Below are 25,602 nucleotides of genomic sequence, written 5' to 3' on the forward strand. Positions count from 1 at the left end.
ACACTGATCTCCTATGCTGATCACTGGTTTCTCATAAGAAACCAGTGATCAACGATTCTGCCGCATGACTGCTCAGGCCTGGATCTCAGGCACTGAGCAGTCATTCGGCGATCGGACAGCGAGGAGGCAGGTAGGGGCCATCCCGCTGTCCTGTCAGCTGTTCGGGATGCCGCGATTAGCCGCGGCTATCCCGAACAGCCCGACTGAGCTAGCCGGCGACTTTTGCTTTTAGCTGCGCGGCTCAGCTCTGAGCGCGCGGCTAAAGGGTTAATAGCGCGCGGCGCCGCGATCGGCGCTGCGCGCTATTAGAGGCGGGTCCCGGCTTCACTATGACGCCGGGCCCGTCGTGATATGACGCGGGGTTACTGTGTAACCCCACGTTATATCAGGAGAGCAGGACCAAGGGCGTACCTGTACGCCCTTGGTCCTTAAGGGGTTAAACATTAATAAAAATATAGTTGGAAAAAAATTTATTTAACGAAATATAAATTTTTTATATCACCACTGCATCCTTTTTTTTTTGGTAACCAACAAATTTAGGGTACCAAAAAAAAAAAAAAAATGCCAAAGGTGCCAAAAATGCTATTTCCACACAAATGAAAAAACGCCATATGCAGGAAATTGCAGTGGCGTTTTTTTCAACCCAAAAAACGCAGGACAAAAAAACAAGTAGAAACTTAGTCTAAGGGGTGACCCACTTATATTGTTGGTCCATCCTGAAGATAGATGATCGGTTTTAAAAGCTAACAAGACCCCTTTACCTGTCTGAATCTTTCTTCCCACTACCAGAAAACCCCTCAGAGGTGAATGAACTCCCAGGCAGCACTGCCCTTTTAGGGACCCAAAACAGTCTCCCTATTGGACAGGCAGGATTCAAGTGTCTTCTAGCCCCTATGTCATTACTGGGGCTGTGTATACATAAATAGGCCTGTAATGTCTATAAGCTGCTCTATGACATTTACAACCTGAAGCTTCATTTATTACCAACTAGTGAGAACAAACTCTCTACACCAGTGTTTCCCAACCAGGGTGCCTCCAGCTGTTGCAAAACTACAACTCCCAGCATTCCCGAACAGCCTTCGGCTGTCCAGGCATTCTGGGAGTTGTAGTTTTGCAACAGCTGGAGGCACCCTGGTTGGGAATCACTGCTCTACACACGTGTCTATAAGTCAGTGGGCGCCTACAGCGGTTGCAAAACTACAACTCTCAGCATTCCCGGATGTCCGCACATGCTGGGAGTTGTAGTTTTGAAACAGCTGGAGGCATTCTAGTACGTAAACACTGCTCTGAGTTCCCACGTCGTACTGTAGCTCTCCTGCAGTGTATTACCCTCTCCTATAGCGCCACCTCTCTCTACTCCTGTGTAATCACTACACTATCACTGGCGCGAGGTCTGTGCTGTAGGGAACTTCCTGCCGCGAAGGACTGTGGGAATTGTAGTCTCTTTCTCCTATTGGCTGCTGATACTGGGGGTGAGTGTGTATTGCAGGTGAGGACGGTCGTATAGTGTATGTATATATCTGCTATGGAAAGGGAAATACAGTGACGGCGGGGCGGGTTATGGCGCTACTGTTGTCAGTCAGGAGGGTGTTGGTAATGTCTGTTCTCAGAGGTCAGGAGCCATGAGGAGTTCAGGTGTCCTCTGTACTGAGTCTTTCCTCTGGAGGATTGTACATACATGGTGCAGGGCGGAAGTTACAGCCAGTACTGTACAGTACACCAGTCACCATAGTGATTTTAAAGTGTAGCTCCCACCATCCATTTTTTCTTTCTTTCTGTCCCTGCCTATTGCCCATCTCTCCCTAACCCCCTCCCTCCCTTTACATTTTTTTTTTACTATATTAAAATCCCTTTTTGTCTGCCTGGTAGTGTGCTCACTACCAGGCAGACTTCCCCAGCAGGCACCACGTCACTGATGCCTGCTGGAGCCGGCACTTCCGCCCTTAGCTCACTATACAGGGTGCCTCCAGCTGTTTCACCACTACAACTCCCAGCTGGCCCTAACATCTACTGGCTGTCAGGGCATTCTGGGAGTTGTAGTGGTGAAAAAGCTGGAGGCACCCTGTGGTGAAAACAATAAGCAGTGCTACTTCGGGAGCAGCAGCGGCGGCGGCGGCGCTCTCCCGAACCCCGCCCCCACCCCCATACCTCTAGTGCTGAGCGGCGGCACTCCCCCGAACCCCGCTTCCCCCACCCCATTCCTCCAGTGAGGAAGACTTACCAGAGGATCAATGAGCTGCCTCCGGACAGGGTAACGGCCTCCGGACAGGGTAAGAGGGGGGGGGGGGGGCGCGGCGGCGGCGGCGGGTTTTGGGGCCGCGCGCGAGGCCAGTGGAGCTGGCCAATGCGCGCAGCCCCAGGTATCAGCGTGCTCGCTCTCGCCTGTCTGATTGACAGGCGCGAGCGAGCACCGCAGTGACTGGATTTCGACTCATTTGCCAGGCTGAAATGAGTCGAAATCCAGTAGTGACGTCACTGCAGAATGCATTCGGCCACTAGGAGGGCGACCCCTAGTGGCCGAATTTAAAAGTGATTTTAAACTTGTTTAAAATCACTTTTTTTAATTAAAGTATATTAGAGATATGTTGTAGCACTTAAGTACTACAACATATCAATTTTTAGATTTCATGACAGTGCCCATTTAACCATTGAGAGGCTGCTGCAGTCCGGAAGATTGATCCAACTTAATGTTTGAGTTTGTACTGTAGTTAAAGAGTTATTCTAATATCAAAAGTTATACCCTATCCAAAGTACAGTGCATACATAACACATTGCCGAGGGTCTGACCTCTGTATCTTGAAAACATATAGGTGTCTTGTCTTTCACGAAAAATATGCTGCAGCAGCAGCAAAATACGGCACGTGTGACCATACCCTTAGGCTGCATTCACACCACGTTTTTGCAATACAGTTCCCGTATCAGGTTTTTGATGAAAAACTGATTCCTCAAAACCTGACTAAGGCTGCATTCACATCTCGTTTTGTACATGCGGGCAACCGGGCGCTCCCGTACCACAGCTGGATCAGCCCGTAAGTCCATTTACTTTAATTAGCCGCTCGTAGCCGACCGGAGTCTAACTGTGACTTTGGTAGGCTCAGTTTTGACCCGTATGCGATTTTGGACCGGACCTCAAACCGTAGTATACTACGGTTTGAGGTCCGGTCAGGAAACTGCATACGGGTCAAAACTGAGCCTACCAAAGTCACAGTTTGACTCCGGTCGGCTACGAGCGGCTCATTAAAGTAAATGGACTTACGGGCTAATCCGCTTGGGGTACGGGAGCGCCCGGTTTGCCCCTCCCCCCGCCGGCGCCCGTATGTACAAAACGAGATGTGAATGCAGCCTAAACTGTATCAAAACGTGTGTGCAAATTTTAACCTGTATATGGTTTACAAAGTGATGTCTGGTTGCATCAGTTTTTTAAGAAAAAAACGTATACGTTTTAACTAGGGATGCACCGATATATCGGCCGAAAATAGCTATTTTGGGGTAATGCCGAAACAACAAAAGTTACAAACACTGCCAGTGGCGTAGCGTGGGGGGTGCAGGGGGGGGGGGGCGGCCGCATCGGGCGCAACATCTGGGGGGGGCGTGCTCTCCGCGATAGGAATACTGCTTTTTATGTGCCCGGGCCGGCTCCCGTGTGTGGCTGCAGGCGGGGGCCGGCCAGAGCATATAAAAACTAATATACTGTACACTAAAAACCAGGGGTCCTCCAGCTGTTGTGAAACTACAACTCCCAGCATGCCCGGACCGGCAAAGACTGTCCGGGCATGCTGGGAGTTGTAGTTTTACAACAGCTGGAGGCCCCCTGGTTTTTCGTATACAGTATTAGTTTTTATATGCTCTGGTCGGCCCCCGCCTGCAGCCACACACGGGAGCCGGCCCTTGCAAATAAAAAGAAGTATTCCTATCCCGGACATCCCTGTGTCCGGAAAAATCTTTTCGGGACATAAGGATGTCCGCCGGTCACTCACCATTCCCTGGCCAGCACGCGTCCTCCTTCGGTCCTTCGCTTCTCCGCCTCTATGGTTGTACGCATGGCACGGGACGTCCCGTGCGTACAACTATAGAGACGCAGGAGGACCGCAGGATCGTCGCAGGAGAACGCGCGCTGGCCGGGGCCTGGTAAGTGACCGGCGGCGCATCATCTTCTTCAGTGTTCCGGTCACCGCTCCATAGGCCATAGCAGTAGATGTGACCCCGGGCCGGAGGAGCGGTGACCGGATCACTGTGGGGGCAGCAGTACAGACATACAGCCTCCAGCCATACACTGTAAATGGCTGGAAGCTGTATGTCTGTGGGGTGGGGGGAAGCTGCCTACTATTGTGGGGGAACTGCCTACAAATGTGGGGGGAGCTGCCTAATATTGTTGGGGGGAGCTGCCTAATATTGTGGGGGAACTGCCTACTATTGTGGGGGAAATGCTGACCTAATGTGGGGGAGCTGCCTACTATTGTGGGGGAGCTGCCTACTATTGTGGGGGAGCTGCCTACTATAGTGGGGGAGCTGCCTACTATTGTGGGGGAACTCCCGACCTAATGTGGGGGAGCTGGCAATCTAATGTGGGGAAATCTAATCTAATGAGCGGAGCGCTGCATTTTACCAGAAGACGGGGAGAAGTTATTTTCGGTTTCGGTATCTGTTTCGGACGGACATTTTTTTTTTTTTTTCGGTTTCGTTTCGGTTCTGAAATTTCCATTTCGATGCACCTCTAGTTTTAACTTTTCACTCCATTATGAATAAAGTTTCACTTGTTTGTTTGAAATTCCAAGAAAAAGTCAAAAACCATATGGTAAAAACCGTATGGAACCGTATGCACATACGGTTCTGTATGGTTCCCATTGACTCCCATGTAAAAAAAATAAAATAAAAAAAAACGTATACTGTTTAATACAGTTTTTCACCCGGACCAAAAACGTGGTATACTACGGTTTTGGGTACGGGAAAAAAAACTGACAAAACTGTAGAGGATGCAAAACGGATGCAACCTAATGCATCGTTTGGCATATGGTTTTCAATGGACAGTCAATGCATACGGTTTTCAATATGGTTCCATATAGTTTTCACATTGAAAACATACGGGAACTGTATTGCAAAAACGTTGTGTGAATGCAGCCTTATAAAGGGCATCTGCCCCTCTGTTTCGCCGATATTCCTCTTTTTCTTTATATGCTAATGTCCAGTAGTGGCCCAGTATGGGAGGTGTTACCCCATACCCTTGCTGCCCTGTCATGCAGACCCCCCTGCATCTGTTCATTGTAATTGTATATAATCCCTATGTTATATATGTAAGAGTGTTATTTCTTTAACTCCGTAAAGGGGTACTCTGCCCCTAGACATCTTATCCCCTATCCAAAGGATAGGGGATAAGATGTCAGATCGCCACAGTCCCGCTGCTGGCGACCCCCGGGATCGCCGTTGCGGCACCCCGCTGTCATTACTGCACAAAGCGAGTTCGCTCTGCACGTAATGACAGGCAATACAGGGGCCTGAGCATCGTTACGTCACGGCTCCGCCCCTCTTGATGTCACGGCACACCTCCTCAATACGAGTGTATGGGAGGGGGCATGGCGGTCATCACGCCCCTGCCATAGACTTGCATTAAGGGGACGGGCCGTGATGTCACGAGGGGCGGAGCCATGATGTCACGCTGCTCCGTCCCCTGTATCGCCCGTCATTACGCACAGAGCGAACTCTCTCTGTGCAGTAATGATGGCGCGGTGCCGCAGGGGAGATCCCGGGGGACCCCAGCAGCGGGACCTTGGTGATCTGACATCTTATCCCCTATCCTTTGGATAGGGGATAAGATGTCTAGGGGAGGAGTACCCCTTTAAGGACCAGGGTTTTTTCCATTTTTGTACTTTCATTTTTTTGTCCTTACCTTTAAAAAATCATATGTCTTAAAATTTTGCACCTAAAAATCTATATGATGGCTTATTTTTTGCGCCAACAATTCTTCTCGGCCTTTTGGCTAAGATCAAGTGTAGTATCTGTTCTTATCAGTTTCATGCTGGTGGCAGGCAACGCTGCCCTGATGTGACCTGTTTCCTCCGGGTCTCACCATGAGGCTGATAGGGTCTAGAGCCGAGGTACTTTAGTGCCTCGGGGAGTGGTGACCCCGAGGTGCCGCAACTCACTGGGAGTATTGGCTCACTGAGTTGAAGCACGGGCACCATGATCTCTTCACCTTTGTGGCACTCAACTCTTGATTCCCGGCCTTCTGGCTAGGATCAGAGAAATTATTATAGATCCGGGCAGTATATCTGCACACATTCACTTATTATTTTTCCTTTTTGTCACTGTGTCACTTTTTGTGTGTTGTGTGTCCACAGGATTGTTAGGATGTGGTAGCCCTTCTGGGTATCCCTCCTAGCGGTCTAGGGGAGGTGTGTGGCCATTAGGTTCCGCACCTCCCTGCAAACACCCCGGGTACTCCTGCTTTGGCAGGGTACAACCGTTATCAGCTCTGCGGGCAGATACCTTGGCTAACGCCAAGGGGGATGCCGGGAGTATTTGTGTTCCCTTAGTAGCTTCGGCGAAAAGGGACATGGAACCTCGCAGGTACCTTTTGGTCCGGAGGCGAAGGGTAAGGTTTGTTGGGGGGCCTCTCTCCTATCGGAGAAGGGCTTGCGATAGACCGCATCCTTTGTGCACGTAAAATCATAACTACATACAGTAAAATTTATACGTTTAAAATTGTCATCTTCTGACCCTATAACTTTTTTATTTTTCCGCGTATGGGGCGGCATGAGGGCTAATTTTTTGCCCCATGATCTGAAGTTTTTAGCGGTACCATTTTTGTAATGATTGGACTTTTTGATAGCTTTTTATTCATTTTTCATGATATAAAAAGTTACCAAAAATACAGTATTTTTTATTTTTTTCCGTGTACGCCATCTATTGACCGTGCGGTTTAATTAACAATATATTTTCATAATTCGGACATTTACGCACGCTGTGATACCACATGTTTATTTTTATCTTTACTGTTTTTTTTTTATTTTTTTGAATGGGAAAGGGGGGTGTTTCAAACTTTTATTAGGGGAGGAGTTAAATAATCTTTATTCATTTTTTTTTTTTTTTTCCCCACTGATCTCTTACACTGATCATTATCCCATAGGAAAACATTGATCAGTGATTCTGCCTTTTGACTACTCATGCCTGGATCTCAGGCGCGGAGCAGTCATTCGGTGATCTGACACACAGGAGGAAGGCAGGGACCCTCCTTGTGTCCTGCAGCTGTTTGGGAGCAGCGATTTTGCTGCGGCGGTCCCGAACAACCCACTGAGCTAGCCAGGGGTAGTTCACTTTAGACGCGGCAATCAACTTTGAACACAGCGTCTAAAGGGTTAATAGCGCAGGGCTCCGCGCCATTAGCCATGGGTCCCGGTTGCTAGAGGCCGGGCCAGACCCGCTATCATGCGGGGCCACGGGTGGCCCCGTATTATAGAAAGGGAGCGGACTCGGGGCATAAGGTACGCCCTTGGTCCTTAAGTGGTTAAGACTGTTTACCATGGGATTTGTCATGTGATTGTTAGCCAGGAGGTATCAGTGACCAATGGGACCCCACCGGAGTCTCCCCGATATAAGCCCTGGGTGGAGCTTCTGCAGGCTCTCTTAGTCTTTGCTGAGGTCCAGTCAAGTCGTGCCTAAGTGTGTGTCCAAAATCATAGGAGGCCTCAAGTCCAGTCTGCAGCTGCAAGCCTGCAAGTAAGCCGCAGTCACAAGTCAGTCAAGTCAAAGTCATCTGTCTAGTCAATGTGGCCTGCACTAAATTGTCCACCACCTCTACTACAAGTCCCAGCAAGCCCTTACGGTCTCTGCATCACAGGTCACCTCCTTGGGCCCTGGCTGAACTGTATAGACTTTTCCACCTGTCTAACCTTAGTAAAGCTACCGTTGTCCGTAACTTGGCGTCTGAGTTATTATTTCCCCTGTGCCTAGCCCAGGATCCAGCGGTATACCTTTGGGTGGTATTGAGGATAAACCACGTCCTGGTGTCACGAATACAAGGAGTTAATGCCATCTGCCCCTAGGGTAATTCCATCTGCCCTGCATCACTCCCTCTACCACAACTTTTGGCGTTACAAATAGGATACGGGTGTGCGCCTTATGCGACAAGTCCACCCCCAGTCTGAACTGTGTCCAGTATTGTCAGAAAATCGCATGCCGATGCAAATAAAATTTGCGCCAGAAAGTGTATGGGCCTCTGTCAGTAGAAAGTGTTTTACCAGAGGCGCTTGTGAAATAGAGGGGGAGGTGAAGAAAAGACTGTTATCAGCTACTGTGAACTGTATAGAGGGGGTACCTGAAAGGGTTAATTTGGTCCGGCGTTTCCCGCGCGCGGTCGCAGCTCCGCTCCGTCAATCCCCAGCGGTGACTCCTCTTCAATCAAGCGAGGAGGAACCAAAAAGCCTCCAAGATGGCTGCGCCCAGGGAACTTCCTGTCTAGGTCTGGTCAGCAAAATCTTCCCTTGTCCAACACAGGGTTGCACAGGGGAAGATTTTGCTGACCGGACCTAGACAGGAAGTTCCCTGAGCGCAGCCATCCTGGAGGTTCCAAGGTAGGTGAAGAAATCCCGGCACACCAAATTTGGTGTGCCGGGATTTCTTCTCTTACCTTGGATACCTCTATCACTGGCACCCACCTACATCTACAGTGCCGACTTAACTATCTTGTGGATCTTGGAGGTTCCAGCTGCTGAGCCCGTTTCCGGTAGTCACCCGCAAAGCCACGCTGCATCAAAGGCTCCGCAACCACCATCGATCATCAGTATCAAGTCTCCGGTGTCCGAATCGGTCATTATTGTCATGTTACTGTCTGCAAGTCTGGTCGCAAGACTGTTCATCACAGGGTACCTGCAAAATAGAGGGGGAGTGTCCATTGTAGTGCCCCCATCAATCAAACCGAAGCCGCTGCAGCGCTACATTAATCTTCTTAACAAGTCAATCCCCGTTTTCAAAAGACTGGCTATCCAAATGATTGAGTCCGAGACTGAGTTAGAGGAAGTTTGTACACCCCTTACTCCCATTCAAGAGCCACTAGGGGTGATAGCCAGACCTATACCACCACCGTCACCAGCCCCCTCCCCAGTGTCCTCTACTTTGCACCACCGCAGCCTCAGATTTACAGAGTATTAGGCAGGACATTGAACAACTGACTGCTGTGAAGGAGCTTGCCACCCGGGCCGCTCCACCTGATTGTCAATCGTCCCTGCTTAGAAAACCTGCCTCTGCTCCTGCTCCCCGCAATTGCAATTACCACCATCCTCTGCCCAATAGACCATCGGGGACTCAAAGACCCTTTTGCACTTACTGTGATAAATCAGGACATTGGAAAATGCAATGCTGGGATTTAAATGGATTTCCCCTGAGGTCGAGGACCGGCTCTCAGGAAAACAGTCATCAGGTCCAAATCCTGAACGACCTAAGTCAGGACTTTTACTTTATGTTGCCTCCTGCTCCTATGTAAAAATTGTTGTACAAGGTGTACCGTGTGAGGCGTTGATAGATACAGGGTCACAAGTGGCTATTATACCTAAAAGTGTTTTCTATCAGCATTGGGATGCTAGTTTATAGTGTGAGCCTGATGATGTTAACTTCCGAGTAGTTGCGGGTAATGGGCAACCAGTCTCCAGACATGGATACTGGGAGACAACTATTCAGTTGGGAAAGCATGTACTTACCGGGCAGGAAGTGATTGTACCTAATGTGACAGATAAGGGGTCTGCCGAGTTTATATTGGGGATGAACATTATATGAAATTTTTTTTGCTGAAATACTAGATGCCTTGCATGCCTCTCTTCCGCATCTGTCCCCTTCAGGCCAGAAGGCTGCGCAGCACCACTTGAAAGTTCTACAGGCGGAGCTGAAGTTTTCCAACAAGCAAGGTGAAATCTGAAGAGCACGAGTTCAAGACATGAGGTCGGTGACCTTACAACCCAAAATGGAGACAATTCCCAGTCCGGTGTGAGCCCTCCAGAGCCCTGGTGGGCACAAATCCAGGTTGGAGACGACACTACCCCAAGGGACCAAGTCAATGGAATCATCAGTGTCGCTTTCAGCAAGCACCCCACCGACTTTGGGCATACTTCAATGATCCAGCACCGAATCCTCACAGGTGATAGCCCACTTATCAAGCAAAGACACCGTCCAGTCGCGCCATGCATGTATCAGACTGTCAAGAAGACACTGGCCGACATGAAAGAGGCAGACATGATTCAAGAAAGTCGGAGCCCCTGGGTGGCACCACTCGTGCAGACGGAACCATCTGCTTCTGTGTTGATTACAGGAAACTGAACAATGTCACACATAAATAGGCTTATCCTTTGTCAAGGATCGAGGAGTCACTCACATCCCTCGGGTTGGCTGCTTACTTCTCCACCCTGGACTTAACCAGGGATATTGCAAGTGCCCATGGCTGTTCGAGTTTAAAAGTATGCAGTTTGGGCTGTGCAATGCCCCTGCTACATTTCAGCATCTTATGGGACATCTGAATTTTCAAAGTGTCCTATTGTACTTGGATGATGTCATTGTGTATTCCAAGTCTTACCAGGAACACCTCAGTCATCTGTCAGACGTCTTCCAAGTCTTAATCAAGCATGGATTAAAGATCAAACCGTCCAAGTGTCACCTGCTCAAGCCTCAGGTCCATTACTTGGATCACGTTGTCAGTGCAAAGGGAGTCCAGCCCAATCCTGAAAAGGTGGAAGCGGTCAAGAACTGGCCGACCCCTCGTAGATGTCAGGAGCTTCCTGGGATTTGCCGGCTACTATTGCCACTTCACACCTCTCTTCGCCCAGATTGCAGAACCCCTCACAGCTCTCTTGCTGGGTATGACAAAGGAGAACTACAATTGAAGACTACCTATTGAGTGGGCCGAAGAGCAAGAGATAGCGTTCCAAGCTCTTAAACGTCTGATGACGGAGCCCCGATCTTGGCTTATCCAGACTACAGTCAGCCGTTCCGGCTGTATACTGATGCCAGTTTCGTGGGTCTGGGAGCTGTCCTGTCCCAAGTCCAAAAAGGACAAGAGCGAGTAATTGCCTATGCCAGTCGCAACCTGTGAGGAGCAGAGAAGAACAATGCCAATTACAGCTCAATCAAGTTGGAACTTCTCGCCCTGTGGGGCCGTGACCGAAAAGTTCAAAGACTATTTAGCTGCCACGCCATTTACTGTCTACACGGACAATAACCGTTGGCCCACCTGAACACTGCCAAGTTGAGTGCCATTGAACAGCGATGGGCTTCAAGACTAGCCAATTACAGTTTCACCATCAAGTACAGAAGCAGCAAGTCAAACGTCAATGATGATGTACTGTCTTGGATGACCCTCGGCAAAGAACCTCCTGTCAAAGACGTGTGGGAAGACGTGGAGATTTTATCGACGATTCGTGAACCAGAATGTTGGGACCGCCCTGATGGACGGTGAACCCAGGTCTGAAAAGGTTAAAGAAGACCTGTATACCTGGAAGACTCTTCAAAATGAAAGTCGAGTCTTGGGGGAAGGCCTGTTAGAAATAAAAGAAGCAATCTGATTAGTTTCTATGGGCAACTGCACCACTTTTCCTCTGCACCATGCTTCATGCCATCAGATAGGTGATCCAAGTGTACAGACAGCCTTGGCAACCTGTATAAGTCCCTTCCCTAATAAAAGTTTGAATCAACCCCTTTTTACATTTTTCAACTAAAATTATGTAAATAAATATACTTCATATTGCCGCATATGGAAATGTCCAAACTATTAAAATATAACGTTAATGAAACTGCACAGTGAATGGTGTAAAAAAATAAAAATACCAAAGTCGAGAATGGCAGATTTTTGGTAAAAATATTTTTTTTTTATAAAAACCATAAAAAAAAGTCCCATCAAAACAGAAATGGTAGTGATAAAAAAAAAACAAAAAAAAACCCCCAGAACCCTCATACAGCTTGGTATACAGAAAAATAAGTGTTACAGGGATCAGAAAAGAACAATTTTAGGTATACTCCTTTTCTTACAAAAAATTGATAATTAGTAAAATAAAACAAAACCTATATGATTTGTGTATCATTGTAATAGTATGGACCTACATAATAAAGAAAACACCAAACCCCCTCAAAAAAGTTGCCCCACATATAAGTTTTTTGGGGGGGCTTTTGGTGTAGATTTTGTGATAAAATGAGTCATGTTATTACAAATCACAATTGGTCCAGCATAAAACAAGTCCCTATCTGGCCCTGTAAGTGTAAAAAAGTGTTATGGTTTTAGAATGTGAGAAGAAAAAAATTAAAAAAATGATGCTTTCATGATGGAATAATGATGTCCTGATGGAATAATGATGTCCATGATGTCCTGAAAGTGACTTCTACTCAGGAGGACTCCATCTGTGTATTACATGAATGGCCATTTATCATTACGGCCACCCTGCCACTCTACCTTTCTTTTGTAGTGTTCGCTGCCTGGCCAGACAAGGTCTTCCAAATCAGATTTAAAGGGGTACTCCACTGGAAAACATTTTTTTTTAAATTAACTGGTGGCAGAAAGTTAAACAGATTTGTAAATTACTTCTATTAAAAAATCTTAATCCTCCCAGTACTTATCAGCTGCTGTTATGATCCACAGGAAGTTCTTTTCTTTTTGAATTTCCTTTCTGCCTAACCACAGTGCTCTCTGCTGACACCTCTGTTTATTTTAGGAACTGTCCAGAGCAGGATAGGTTTTCTATGGGGATTTGCTCCTACTCTGGACAGCTCCTAAAATGGACAGAGGTGTCAGCAGAGAGCACTGTGGTCAGGCAGAAAGGAAATTCAAAAAGAAAAGAACTTCCTGTGGATCGTAACAGCAGCTGATAAGTACTGGAAGGATTAAGATTTTTAATAGAAGTAATTTACAAATCTGTTTAACTTCTTGGCACCAGTTGATTTAAAAGAAAATGTTTTCCAGTGGAGTACCCCTTTAACTGCCAGAAGCTGGAAGGCAGACTGGTGGTTGCAATAGGTGCTCAACGGGTATAATGAGACAAGTTTTACCACAACAGAGCCCAGGAGACGAGTGAGGAAAATAGTGGATCTTTCATGGTGCTGTAAGCAGTGTTGCACTACAAATCTTAGTAAAGTATGGCATTTTCTGGGCACCAATTTACTGTATGTAGGCATAATAAGATACTAACTGGTTACTGTTTTGCACAGAATATTGTGATTGGCACTATGTGAGCGCCATTATGTTTTATGCAGGCACATTTTGGCACTATGAAGTAGCAGGAATAAAGACAGATCAGGCACTGCCTAAAATATGCTCTCCCAACAGTAGCTCTGTTACATTAAAGGGGTTATCCAGGAAAAAACTTTTATTTTTTATATATCAACTGGCTCCAGAAAGTTAAACAGATTTGTAAATTACCTCTATTAAAAAATCTTTATCCTTTCAGTACTTATGAGCTTCTGAAGTTAAGGTTGTTCTTTTCTGTCTAAGTCCTCTCTGATGACAGCTGTCTCGGGAAACGCCCAGTTTAGAAGCAAATCCCCATAGCAAACCTCTTCTAAACTGTGCGTTTCCGGAGACAGGTGTCATGAGAGAGCACTTAGACAGAAAAGAACAACCTTAACTTCAGAAGCTCATAAGTACTGAAAGGATTAAGATTTTTTAATAGAAGTAATTTACAAATCTGTTTAACTTTTTGGAGCCAGTTGATATATATATATATATATATATATATATAAAAAAAAGTTTTTTCCTGGAATACCCCTTTTAATGTTAACTGAAGACAGCTGTACTCATTGGTGCAGACATCGGGTAAATGTAGAAGTACAAGTAATAACTGTAGAACAGAATGAATGAAGTCGTTCAGCAGTTCATGCAATTTTTATTCTCAAATCAAGCAGTGAAACAGATGAAAAAATGTTCCACAGCGGGGAGCGAGAGCCGGCAAAGCTCTCAGACGTGAGCACACCAATGAGAGGCAACTAGTTTCACGTCACCTGCGGACGCTTCTTCCGGCCAAGGTGCACGCCTATCTCAGGTGGTAGCTGTCTTTTTGTACTTAGTAAAAGGTAGCCATGGAAAGATAACAAAAAGAGTGTGTTTACTACCACCATATAGGAAAATAAGACAAAAAGATACAAAAATACAGATAAAACCACAATAAGATAAAAGGACTCAAAGGAAAGGCGAAAAGTTTTTCCTTTCATTTAACCCCAGAGGACCTGTGGCATTCAATTTTATAATCCAGAGTGCTTCTCTGCGCAGTAAATATGCATCTTTATTTTCTCTGGGGTTAAATGAAAAGAACGACTTTTCACCTTTCCTGTGAGTCCTTTAATCTTATTGTGGTTTTAACTGTTCTTTTGTATCTTTTTGTCTTATTTTCCTATATGGGGGTAATATACACACTCTTGTTGTTATGTTTCCATGGCTACCTTTTACAAAGTACAAAAAGACACCTACCACCTGAGATAGGCGTGCACCTTGGCCGGAAGAAGCGTCCGCAGGTGACATGAAACTAGTTGCCTCTCATTGGTGTGTGTCTGAGAGCTTTGCCGGCTCTCGCTCCCCGCTATGGAACATTGTTTCATGTGTTTCACTGCTTGATTTGGGAATAAAAATTCCATGAACTGCTGAATCACAACCCGGGTGAGTGTGACTTCATTCATTCTGTTCTACAGTTACATTTTGGCACTATGTCTGTACTGTTTGACTTTGTAAGAGCAATTTAAGTAGTTTACTAACTGGAGGTATGCCGGTACTGTATGGCAGTATATTCATATGTGTATATGGGACCTACTGGGATGAAACTTAAAATCAACAGATGCTCTGTTTCCCTTGCAGATAGATGAACGGTTCCTGGATTTATACAGAATACTGAGTGATGTGGATCTATGTCTTGGAATGCTGCCCAGTACATCGAATCCAATGTGCACGTTTCATCAGACACATCTCCCATCTTAGTGAGTCAAAGTATGTGCCAGATTGCCCACCTACAGATCCAAATGCAGTGCAGAAACTCCAGGACTTTATTCTTCGATCCCAGCGACTGTTTGTCATGACAGGTGCTGGGATCTCTACAGAATCAGGAATTCCTGATTATCGCTCAGAGGGTGTAGGACTATATGCCAGGACTGAACGGAGGCCCATTCAGCATGCAGAGTTTGTCAGGAGTCAGGCAGCACGAAAACGGTACTGGGCTCGCAACTTTGCAGGTTGGCCGCAATTTTCCTCCCATCAACCCAATCTTTCACACCAGGCTCTGGCCAACTGGGAGAATGCTGGTAAGCTGCACTGGTTAGTGACACAAAATGTAGATGCCCTCCATGCCAAGGCCGGGCAGCATCGAATGACTGAGTTGCATGGCTGCACTCATAGGTAGGTGTTTGTGTACCTTCACTTTTTCTCATAATCATTTATATGTCAATTTACATATCCTTATGCAAATCCTTGTTCCTACTGTCCTTTTTACTCATCTAACCTTTTCTATACTGCCTAAAAAATATATTCTGCATTATCATTTCTCATCAGAAATTATATAAATCCTTAGGGTGATTTGTCTTGGCTGCAACACAGTGATCAATAGATCTGAACTTCAAAAAAAGTTTATAGCACTGAATCCATCTTGGAATGAGAAAGCATATGGAGTTGCACCAGATGGCGACGTCTTCCTAACAGATGAGCAAGTATCACATTTCCGTGTGCCATCTTGTGATAAGTGTGGAGGTATCCTGAAACCACAAGTGACTTTTTTTGGTGACACAGTAAACCGAGAATTGGTGTACTCTCTTTATGATCGTTTAAGTGAATCGGATGCAATGCTCATTGTAGGATCATCACTCCAGGTAATTGTGTTTGTTTAAAGGGGCGCTGTCATTTAAAACGTTTGATATGTCGTAGAGACCACTACCACAGTGTTTTCCAAACAGTGTGTCTCTAGTTGTTGCAAACCTACAACTCTCTGATACTCTCCTCGCTCATATTATCGATGAAGCACCGGGTACACAGTATTAATTAAATATTTTTTTTGCTTTTGGTTGTTACTCTTGCTATTGTGGCTTTTAGTTAAGAATTATTAAAAGAGTATTCTGGAGAAACCAATTGTTTTCAAATGAACTGGTGCACCCTGTTTCCACATCTGTCCATGTCTGGAACTGTCCAGAGCAGTAAAAAATCCAGTTCTTAACACAGACAGAGGTGACAGCAAGGAGCACCATGTCTGGCTGGAAAGACTACACAACTTCTTCCAGAGCTTACTGCAGCTGTTAAAGGCGTATTCCAGTAAAAAAAACTTTTATTTTTCATTTCAACTGGCTCCAGAAGGTTAAACAGATTTGTAAATTACTTAAAAAATCTTAATCCTTCCAATACTTATCAGAAGCTGAATTTGAGTTGTTCTTTTTTGTCTGACCACAGTGCTCTATGCTTACACCTCTGTCCATGTCAGGAACTGTCCAGAGTAGGAGCAAATCCCCATAGCAAACATATGCTGCTCTGGACAGTTTCTAAAATGGACAGAGGTGTCAGCAGAGAACACTGTTGTCAGACAGAAAAGAACAACTCAACTTCAGCAGCTGTTTAACTTTCTTGCACCTGTTAATTTTATTTCTCTGGAGTACCTCTTTAACACTTTAAGGACATAGGGTGTACCTGTACTCTAACAGATCCAACAGAGACTGAATAGAGCAGCAGTTTGCATGTGTGCCATACTCCTCCATTGTAATGATAGAAATGGATTACCATTCTCAAGATCGGATAGGGCTCTGCCAGCAGTCAAGTCTCTCATGACCACATAGTTATTCCCTATCCTGTGGAAAGTGTTTTACTTTGTGAGAGTCTGTTCACACGTGCGTATTTTGGCTGCAGATCTGCTGCTGCAGAATTTGCTGCCCATTTACTTCAAAGGGTAGGAAAATCAGCTACAGCAAATCTGCTGCAGAAAATACGCACGTGTGAATGGGCCTTAAGATGGTAAAAATCATTCTGATACTTGATTAACCAGCTAGTTATTTTACTTTCTTCACTCAGCCTGAAATAGTAACAATTCTTTTAACAAACTTTTAACGATAAGCTGTTATGCGGGTACATGAGGAGTAGCACTATTTCTGGCAATTATATTACTTGTATATGGCATTTTCAGTTGTAGGGGTGAACCTGCTCCCCTTCATCTCTAAAGCACATTCTTCAAAGCAGCAGCATGGAGGACAATATAGAGCAAGCTAAGCTGTGAATCCAACACTAGAGTGAGATATATCTCTAGGTCATTTCAGCTGCTTCTTCTATGCCTCACTCTGCAGCTAACTCCTCCTTCCCTTTTCTGATCCCTCAGTGAGCTGTACTTGAACTTTTAGCAGTATTTCCAAATACGATGAGATTAGGAGGATTGGAATAGGAGTCTTATAAGTGGAGAAATGGGCATTTTCTCTAATAATATACACTGGAAAGATTCTTATATTCCGTTGTAGTGCTGGGCGGTATGACCAAAAATATATATCGTGGTATTTTTCTAAATTATGGTGGTTTCACAGTATTTAACAGTTTTTCGGGGGGGCTCCGTATAGTGTCAGGTGGTCGAGGTTCCTCACCATGGTACCCGGTAACTTTCCTCCATGTCTCCGCAGTTCTGCTAGAGTTTCCTGGTGGTCGGGGGTCCTCACCATGGTACCCGGTAACTCTCCTCCATGTCTCCGCAGTTCTGCTCGAGTTTCCTGCGCCCGCCCAAAAGTCATGTGCCCGCCGGGAGTTGTAGTCCCCTCCCAGCTCCTCACAGCCAGTTCAGTGCGGCTTGGACTACAATTCCCAGAGACGCTGTGCGGCCCGACGTTTCTCTACGCCATCACGCATTGGAGTTGGTTGCTATGGAAACAGTATTGCGGCATTTGAAAAATTCATATCGTAAAGAAAAAACATACCGGTATTCGGTATGAAGCGGTATACCGCCCAGCATTATTCTGTTGAACAATTGATTATGCTAAGTTTGATGAAAGCTTGGTGACCATTTAAAAATTATCTATTTATACCTAAAAAAATGATGAAGAAACATAAATAGTGGGTACTTATCAAAGCTTTTTTTCTGGCATACACAAGCTACAAGTTTTTATGCCAACCTAGTTTGTGCAAGGATTTGTAAATTTTTACTAGTTTTATACCACCCACATCTTTTTTACTATAGTAAAAATGATTTACTGTATATACTATATTAACTATGGCAGAAATCTATGCCAGCTCATAGATGGTATACGTTTTAATTCTAAGATTCATAGCCAGCCATAGATATTAAGATTCATGCCTCCTTTACTCCTGCATAGTTTTACTTAACCCCTTAACGACCACGGACGTAAATGTACGTCCTGGTTTGGCGGTACATCGCGCACCAGGACGCACATTTACATCATGTGTATGACCGCGAGCATCGCAACGGTGCTCGCGTCATACACAGCAGGTTCCAGCTGCTAGCAGCAGCCGGGGACCCGCCGGTAATGGCCGACATCCGCGATCGCGCTGATGTCCGCCATTAACCCCTCAGATGCCGTGATCAATATCGATCCAATCATCCAGCATGGCGGCCGGAGGTCCCCCCACCTGGCTCCGGCCGTCTCCCGTGGTCTTCTGCTCTGGTCTGAGATCGAGCAGACCAGAGCAGAAGATCACCGATAATACTGTTCGGTGCTATGTCCTATGCATAGCACTGAACAGTATTAGCAATCAAATGACTGCTATAGATAGTCCCCTATGGGGACATAAAAAGTGTAAAAAAAATATAAAATAAAAAAAAGGGTAAAAATCAAAGTTTAAAAAAAGTGAAAAATCCCCACCCCCAATAAAAATTTTAATTGTCCGTTTGTCTCATTTTACCCGCAAAAAGCGTCATTACTTTTTTTTTTATAAACATATATTTGGTATCGACGTGTGCGAACCATCAAAATATAATGTTAATGATCCCGTACGGTGAATGGCTTAACGTAAAAAATTTAAAAAAGTCCAAAAATTTAGCTTTTTTGTCACATTTTATTAAAAAAAAATGTAATAAAACATTATCTAAAAAGTTTTATATATGCAAATGTGTTATCGATAAAAAGTACAGATGACGGCGCAAAAAATGAGCCCTCATACCGCCCTATATACGGAAAAATGAAAAAGTTATAGGTGGTCAAAATAGGGTGATTTTAGACTACCGATTTTGTACAAAAAGTTTTAGATTTTTTTTAAGTGGTACAAAAATATAAAAGTATCTAGCCATGGGCATCATTTTAATCGTATTGACCCACAGAATAAAGAACACACACCATTTTTACTGTAAAGTGTACAGTGTGAAAGCAAAACCCTCAAATGTGCAAAATTGTGGTTTTCATAAAAATTTCCTCCCTAAAAATTTTTGGGGGGTTTGCCATACATTTTATAATAAAATGAGAGGTTTCATTACAAAGTACAATTGGTCATGCAAAAAACATGCCCTCATATGGGTCTGTAGATGGAAATATAAAAGAGTTATGGATTTTAGAAGGCGAGGAGTAAAAAACTAAAACGCTAAAATAAAATTGGCCTGGTCCTTAAGGTTAAAATGGGCTTGGTCCTTAAGGGGTTACATAGTTAGTACGGTCGAAAAAAGACATATGTCCATCAAGTTCAACCAGGGAATTAAGGGGTAGGGGTGTGGCGCGATATTGGGGAAGGGATGAGATTTTATATTTCTTCATAAGCATTAATGTTATTTTGTTCCAGGAATGTATCTAATCCTGTTTTAAAGCTGTTAATTGTTCCTGCTGTGACCAGTTCCTGAGGTAGACTGTTCCATAAGTTCACAGTTCTCATGGTAAAGAAGGCGTGTCGCCCCTTGAGACTAAACTTTTTCTTCTCCAGACGGAGGGAGTGCCCCCTCGTCCTTTGGGGGGGTTTAAGCTGGAACAGTTTTTCTCCATATTTTTTGTATGGGCCATTTATATACTTATACACGTTTATCATATCCCCCCTTAAACGTCTCTTCTCAAGACTAAACAATTGTAACTCCTTTAATCGCTCCTCATAGCTAAGATGTTCCATGCCCCATATTAGTTTAGTCGCGCGTCTCTGCACCCTTTCCAACTCCGCAGTGTCCCTTTTATGGACAGGTGCCCAAAACTGAACAGCATATTCCAGGTAAGGCCGTACCAATGCTTTATAAAGGGGGAGTATTATGTCCCTGTCCCTTGAGTCCATACCTCTTTTGATACATGACCATATCCTGCCGGCTTTGGAAGCAGCAGCCTGACATTGCATGCTATTCTGTAGTCTGTGATCTACAAGTACACCCAGATCCTTCTCTACCAGTGACTCTGCCAGTTTAATCCCCCCTAAGACATACGATGCATGCAGGTTATTAGTACCCAGATGCATAACTTTACATTTATCCACATTGAACCTCATTTGCCAAGTGGATGCCCAGACACTTAGTCTATCCAAGTCATCTTGTAACTTATGCACATCCTCTATAGACTGTACTGTGCTACAAAGCTTGGTGTCATCTGCAAAGATAGAAACAGAGCTGTTAATACCATCCTCTATATCATTGATAAATAAATTAAACAGCAGCGGGCCCAGTACTGAACCTTGGGGTACACCACTAATAATCGGGGACCAATCAGAGTACGAATCATTGACCACCACTCTCTGGGTACGATCCATGAGCCAGTGTTCAATCCAGTTACAAACTAAAATTTCCAAACCCAAAGACCTTAACTTACCTGTCAGACTTCTGTGAGGGACAGTATCAAACGCTTTGGCAAAATCCAGAAACACTATATCCACAGCCATTCCTCTGTCAAGGCTTCTACTCACCTCTTCATAAAAGCAAATTAGATTGGTTTGACAACTTCTATCCTTAGTAAACCCATGCTGGCTATCACTTATAATACAATTATCCCCTATGTATTCCTGTATGTAATCCCTTATAAGTCCTTCAAACAATTTACCCACAATGCACGTTAAACTTACCGGTCTATAGTTTCCTGGGGAAGACCTAGAGCCCTTCTTGAAGATTGGCACCACATTCGCCTTGTGCCAGTCCCTTGGCACAATACCAGACACCAGAGAATCTCTAAATATCATGAACAGGGGTACAGATATTACTGAACTTACCTCTCTAAGAACTCTTGGGTGTAGTCCATCCGGTCCTGGGGATTTGCTTACATTTATATCACTTAACTTACCTTGTACCATCTCTACATTAAGCCAGTTCAGTACATTACATGATGTGTTACCAGCACTGACCTGGCCAATGTCAGCTCCTTCTTCCATAGTGTATACAGAACTAAAGAACCCATTCAGTAGCTCCGCTTTCTCTTGATCGCCTGTGACAACCTCCCCATTATCATTATTAAGGGGTCCTACATGCTCTGTCCTTGTTTTTTTTGCATTTATATATCTAAAAAAATATTAGGATTAGTTTTGCTTTCTTTGGCCACCTGTCTCTCGTTTTGAATTTTTGCTGTTTTTATTACATTTTTACAGATTTTATTAAGCTCTTTGTACTGTTTAAATGTTATCGCTGACCCATCAGATTTGTATTTTTTGAAGGCTATTTTTGTTGTTGTTTATTGCTCTTTTAACATCATTTGTCAGCCATGTAGGATTTAGTTTTAATCGTTTATATTTGTTCCCCTTTGGTATATATTTAGCTGTATAGTTATTTAGAGTTGATTTAAAGATGTCCCATTTACCTTCTGTATCAGTATTTGACAACACCTCCCCCCCAAAACAGGTTTTACATTTTTTTTTATTTTTTTTTATTGATGTCCTTTTCTCAGGTTAGGCCATCAATATTTGATCGGTGGAATGCTGACAGGCATAGCACCAGCATCTACATTAAAAACTCCAAGCTTTGTATTGTGGCCCTACTGAGCAACTGCTGTTCAGCTCCTATTCACTTCAGAGGGAGCTTAGTTGCAGTATCCCAGCATGGTCAAGTCCTGGAAAATCCTAGCAAAATGCCAGTCTTGGCACTTCCCACCTAAAATACGCAGTATTAACAAGTGAGCATAACTTGACTGCTTTGTTGTAGATATGTTTGAGGTATGGACCATTAATGACTGGCAAGGGAAAAATATCATATTGGGTGAACTAGGACTATGGGGAAATTTATCAAAACATGTGTAGAGAAAGAGTGGTGCAGTTGCCCATGGCAACCAATCAGATTGCTTCTTGCATTTTTCACAGGTCTCTTTAAAAATCAAAGAAGCAATGTGATTGGTTGCCATAGGCAACTGCACCACTCTTACGCTACACAGTTTTTGATAAATCTCCCCCTATGTCTTTATTTCTATTTTCAGCCTGTGTAGAAAAACTTAATACCCTTCTACTTTGCCATTTGCAGTACCCAGACTTTGTTTTGTCCCACCATAAAATGCATGTAGTACACACTGAGTTAGAAAGCGACCTATGCATTACACTTACAAGTTTTTTATATATGAGGTTGATGCACAATGACACAGAGTGCATCCACCTTGTGCTTTGTTTTGAAAACTGCCAAGCAGGTATTTGTTTTATAGGATGTTAATCAATAACTAGAATTGCACCCAGAGATTCTGTATTCCTGGTTCTTACAAAACATATGTAAATTGTACCTGTCTATAAACTGATTTATTACTTAAACATATTCAGTTATATTTGTAATTTAATTAAAGCGTGCTTCACTCCCTAGCTCGCAGTGATCTCCATCCAGCTTTACTAGACAGCCACATAAGAGTTATAATGGGGCCATCTAAGCTGTATGGAGATTGCTGAGAGACCCTGACCAATCAAAACTTTTTACATATCTATGTGACATGTCAAAAGTTTTTTATATTTTTTTTATTTATTTAAATCACAGGTACACTTTACATGTACTTTAAATGGGCACTGTCAGATCCAAAAACTCTTTATATGTTGTTGTTACTGCTGGAAATGACCTTTTGTAATATTGTTGTTTAAAATGTTTTAAATATTTAATAAAGAAAACGGCTCCCCATACCTACTTGGACACTAACCAGTCCTACAGCAGCATCAGGCTTGTCCATGAGTCATGGACAAGAGACGACTCATGGACAAGGCTGCATGAGCAGACACACCAATCGCCTCCCACCACCACAAGGGAGGGACATGCCCCCATCCCCTGAAAGGATTTCTAACACTGTGAGCAAATAAAAAGAGGGATTTTAAAATAAATATAGTTGATAGAGGCATACAATTTAGATGTACATGGTCAGGATTAGGTACTGAGTGACATATACATTTTTTATTTTGTGGGATCTGACAAGTATGCTTTAATGATTCTCTCACATCTAAATTCTTGTGTTTTTCCAGGTTTATTCTGGATACCGGTTTGCATTGAAAGCACAAGAGAAGAGCATTCCTGTTGCTATACTTAACATTGGAGCCACAAGAGCTGATCACCTGTCAGTGGTTAAAGTAAATGCTCGCTGTGGAGATGTTTTACCAAAAATAATGGCACTGGATGAACAGCAGCATGAAATTAAGGGCTGAATATTGTCATATGAACTTACATGTTGGATTTTAAAATTAGACTATGGTAAAAGGTGAAAATTCAATTTGAGATAATATGCTTGCTGTCTACAGACACCACTAGGAGGAGCTTTGGAGTTTACTGCATACTGTTTCATCATTAAAATAAATGTATAAACATTGGGCCTACCCTGGCCACCGGACTCCTTTCTCTCTTACAAGTTTGTTTATCCTGTTACTCACCTATTGCTTGTAATGCCTCTTTTACCACTTTCAATAAAACCCTTTTTTGAATTTGAAAAAAAAAAAAAAAATGTATAAAATTATGCAATAAATTCCTAAATTTCCCCTTATGATATGTGCAGAGCGTTTGGAGCACTGTTTCTGGAAAATATAGCTCTGACCTCTAAAAAGATATATTTAGACAAATGAATCCGCACAAAATGTTGAATAACTTCAGATACATCTGTTTAACCTTTTATATGCTACAGTCCTTTGACTCCTAAGCCCATAAAGTGCAGAGTAAAAAAAAAAAAAATGAATTATACATTCTGCTAAATCTTTTCCCACAAATATGAATATCGATCTGCTCATCTCCTCCTGCCCTATAATATGCTGACCACAGATCGGAGTGAATTTTCAACATGACAAGGTCTTTTTAATCATTGGCTGTTATATGTCATTACCTGAATGGTGATAGAATGTGGCTACTATATTATGAAACCATAAGGTGTCTCAAATAATATAATAAAGATTCTTCTGTAACAGCAATATAATTGATTTTTATACATCTGCCTTAATTTTTTTTTTCTTTAAAAAATACCAATTTTAATTCTTTACTAGCTTAGTACCCGGGGTTGCCCGGTTTTTCCTTCCTAATCCTTGTTGGGGAGGAAAATCAACAAAGGAGGAAGCTTTTGACTTCACATCCCCACCTCATATATTGTTGCCATATCCCGTCCTCATATCCCGACCTCATATCCCGTCATCATATCTCGACCTCATATCCAGACCTCCTATCCCGTCCTCATATCTTGACCTCATATCCCGTCCTTCTATCTTGTCCTCATATCCCGACCTCCTATCTCGTCCTCATATTCCGACCTCCTATCCGGACCTCCTATCCCGACCTCATATCCCGTCCTCATATCCTGACCTCCTATCCCGACCTCATATCCCGTCCTCATATCCCATCCTCATATTTCGACCTCCTATCCCGTCCTCATATTTCAACCTCATATCCCATCCACCTATCCTGACCTCATATCCCGTCCTCACATCCCGTCTTCATATCCCGACCTCATATACCGTCCTTATATCCCATCCTCATATCCCAACCTCATATCATGTCCTTATGTCCCATCCTCATATCCTGTCCTCAGGTGGGACTGATTTGTGATGAAGATATTGTAAGCTGAAAATAGAAGGGGACGTTGCTTTGTGGGACTGGGTGTGATTTGCAAGCAAGACCAAGGCACAAAAAGAGTAGATAATAAAAGGGGTGTGGCTTAAAATGTGAGCGTGTCTTTGTGAGATGGGGTGTGGCTTGTAAGCCGGATTGACACATTTACCAGGAGATGCAGAGCGGAGCTTGTGGAGGAAGGTACTGGAAGTCCTAAATACTTGCATGGGACTTGAAACAAAAACCCATCTTTTATATAAGGGTGTAGGTAAGGGTTAATTTAACTATCATATTTTTATTTGACATATAAGTAATATGTGTACCAGGTATTATTGAAATATCTCCAGCCGTACGGAAGTTATGTGGGAACATACATTTCCCATTGATTTGCATGGGAGTTTAAACAAAAACCATGACCCTCACAAATGGGGGCTGTTAAGGATTAAATTAACTATCCTATATTTTAAGTGGACATATAAGTAACATGTGACAAAGTACTATTGAAATATCTCAAGTCGTTTGGAAGTTATGCAGTAACATATTTCCCATAGACTTGTATGGGACTTTAAACAAAAATCCTGACCCTCACAAATGGGGGTGAGTAAGGGTTAAATCACCTATACTATGTTTGTTGTGGACATATAAGTAACATGTGTGCCAAGTTTCATGTTAATATCTTTAGCCGTTTGGACGTGATGCTGGAACATACACACATACATACACACACACACACACATTGGGGGAGATTTACCAAAACCTG

The 25,602-nt window shown here is 43.8% G+C and overlaps 2 protein-coding genes and 1 pseudogene across 14 annotated transcripts in view; 2 read left to right on the plus strand and 1 right to left on the minus strand.

Annotated features, from left to right (window-relative positions):
- Positions 1 to 9,761, minus strand: part of LOC130282143 (uncharacterized) — a 64,428-nt gene extending 54,667 nt beyond the window's left edge. The window contains exon 1 of the mRNA XM_056530092.1: positions 9,690 to 9,761. Within this exon, the coding sequence (XP_056386067.1) occupies positions 9,690 to 9,758 (69 nt within the window). The 5' untranslated portion in view covers positions 9,759 to 9,761. The remainder of the gene's footprint in view (positions 1 to 9,689) is intronic.
- Positions 1,248 to 24,210, plus strand: SIRT4 (sirtuin 4). Of its 13 annotated transcripts, none has more exons than XM_056530013.1 (5): positions 1,290 to 1,489; positions 14,810 to 14,938; positions 15,031 to 15,343; positions 15,516 to 15,810; positions 23,282 to 24,210. In XM_056530013.1, the coding sequence occupies exons 2-5, from the start codon at positions 14,860 to 14,862 to the stop codon at positions 23,459 to 23,461; spliced, it is 867 nt and encodes a 288-aa protein (XP_056385988.1). In that variant the 5' UTR covers positions 1,290 to 1,489; positions 14,810 to 14,859; the 3' UTR covers positions 23,462 to 24,210. The 13 variants fall into 13 exon arrangements, with proteins under 13 accessions (XP_056385946.1, XP_056385988.1, XP_056385992.1 ...); XM_056530017.1 differs by having other exon boundaries at positions 1,290 to 1,472; XM_056530035.1 differs by lacking the exon at positions 1,290 to 1,489 and adding an exon at positions 1,558 to 1,612.
- LOC130342481 (U2 spliceosomal RNA) lies at positions 5,955 to 6,049 on the plus strand (annotated as a pseudogene).
- Positions 24,211 to 25,602: the final 1,392 nt, after the last annotated feature.

The sequence above is a fragment of the Hyla sarda genome, chromosome 1, assembly GCF_029499605.1.
Source record: "Hyla sarda isolate aHylSar1 chromosome 1, aHylSar1.hap1, whole genome shotgun sequence".
Lineage (NCBI taxonomy): Eukaryota > Metazoa > Chordata > Amphibia > Anura > Hylidae > Hyla > Hyla sarda.

Bases quoted from the DNA above. Each gene is read 5' to 3' on its own strand.
- SIRT4 (XM_056529971.1), top strand. From the start codon at position 14,850: ATGTGGATCTATGTCTTGGAATGCTGCCCAGTACATCGAATCCAATGT. The intron at 15,344-15,515 runs GTAGGTGTTTGT...ATAAATCCTTAG, and splicing joins TTGCATGGCTGCACTCATAG to GGTGATTTGTCTTGGCTGCA. The intron at 15,811-23,281 runs GTAATTGTGTTT...GTGTTTTTCCAG, and splicing joins TTGTAGGATCATCACTCCAG to GTTTATTCTGGATACCGGTT.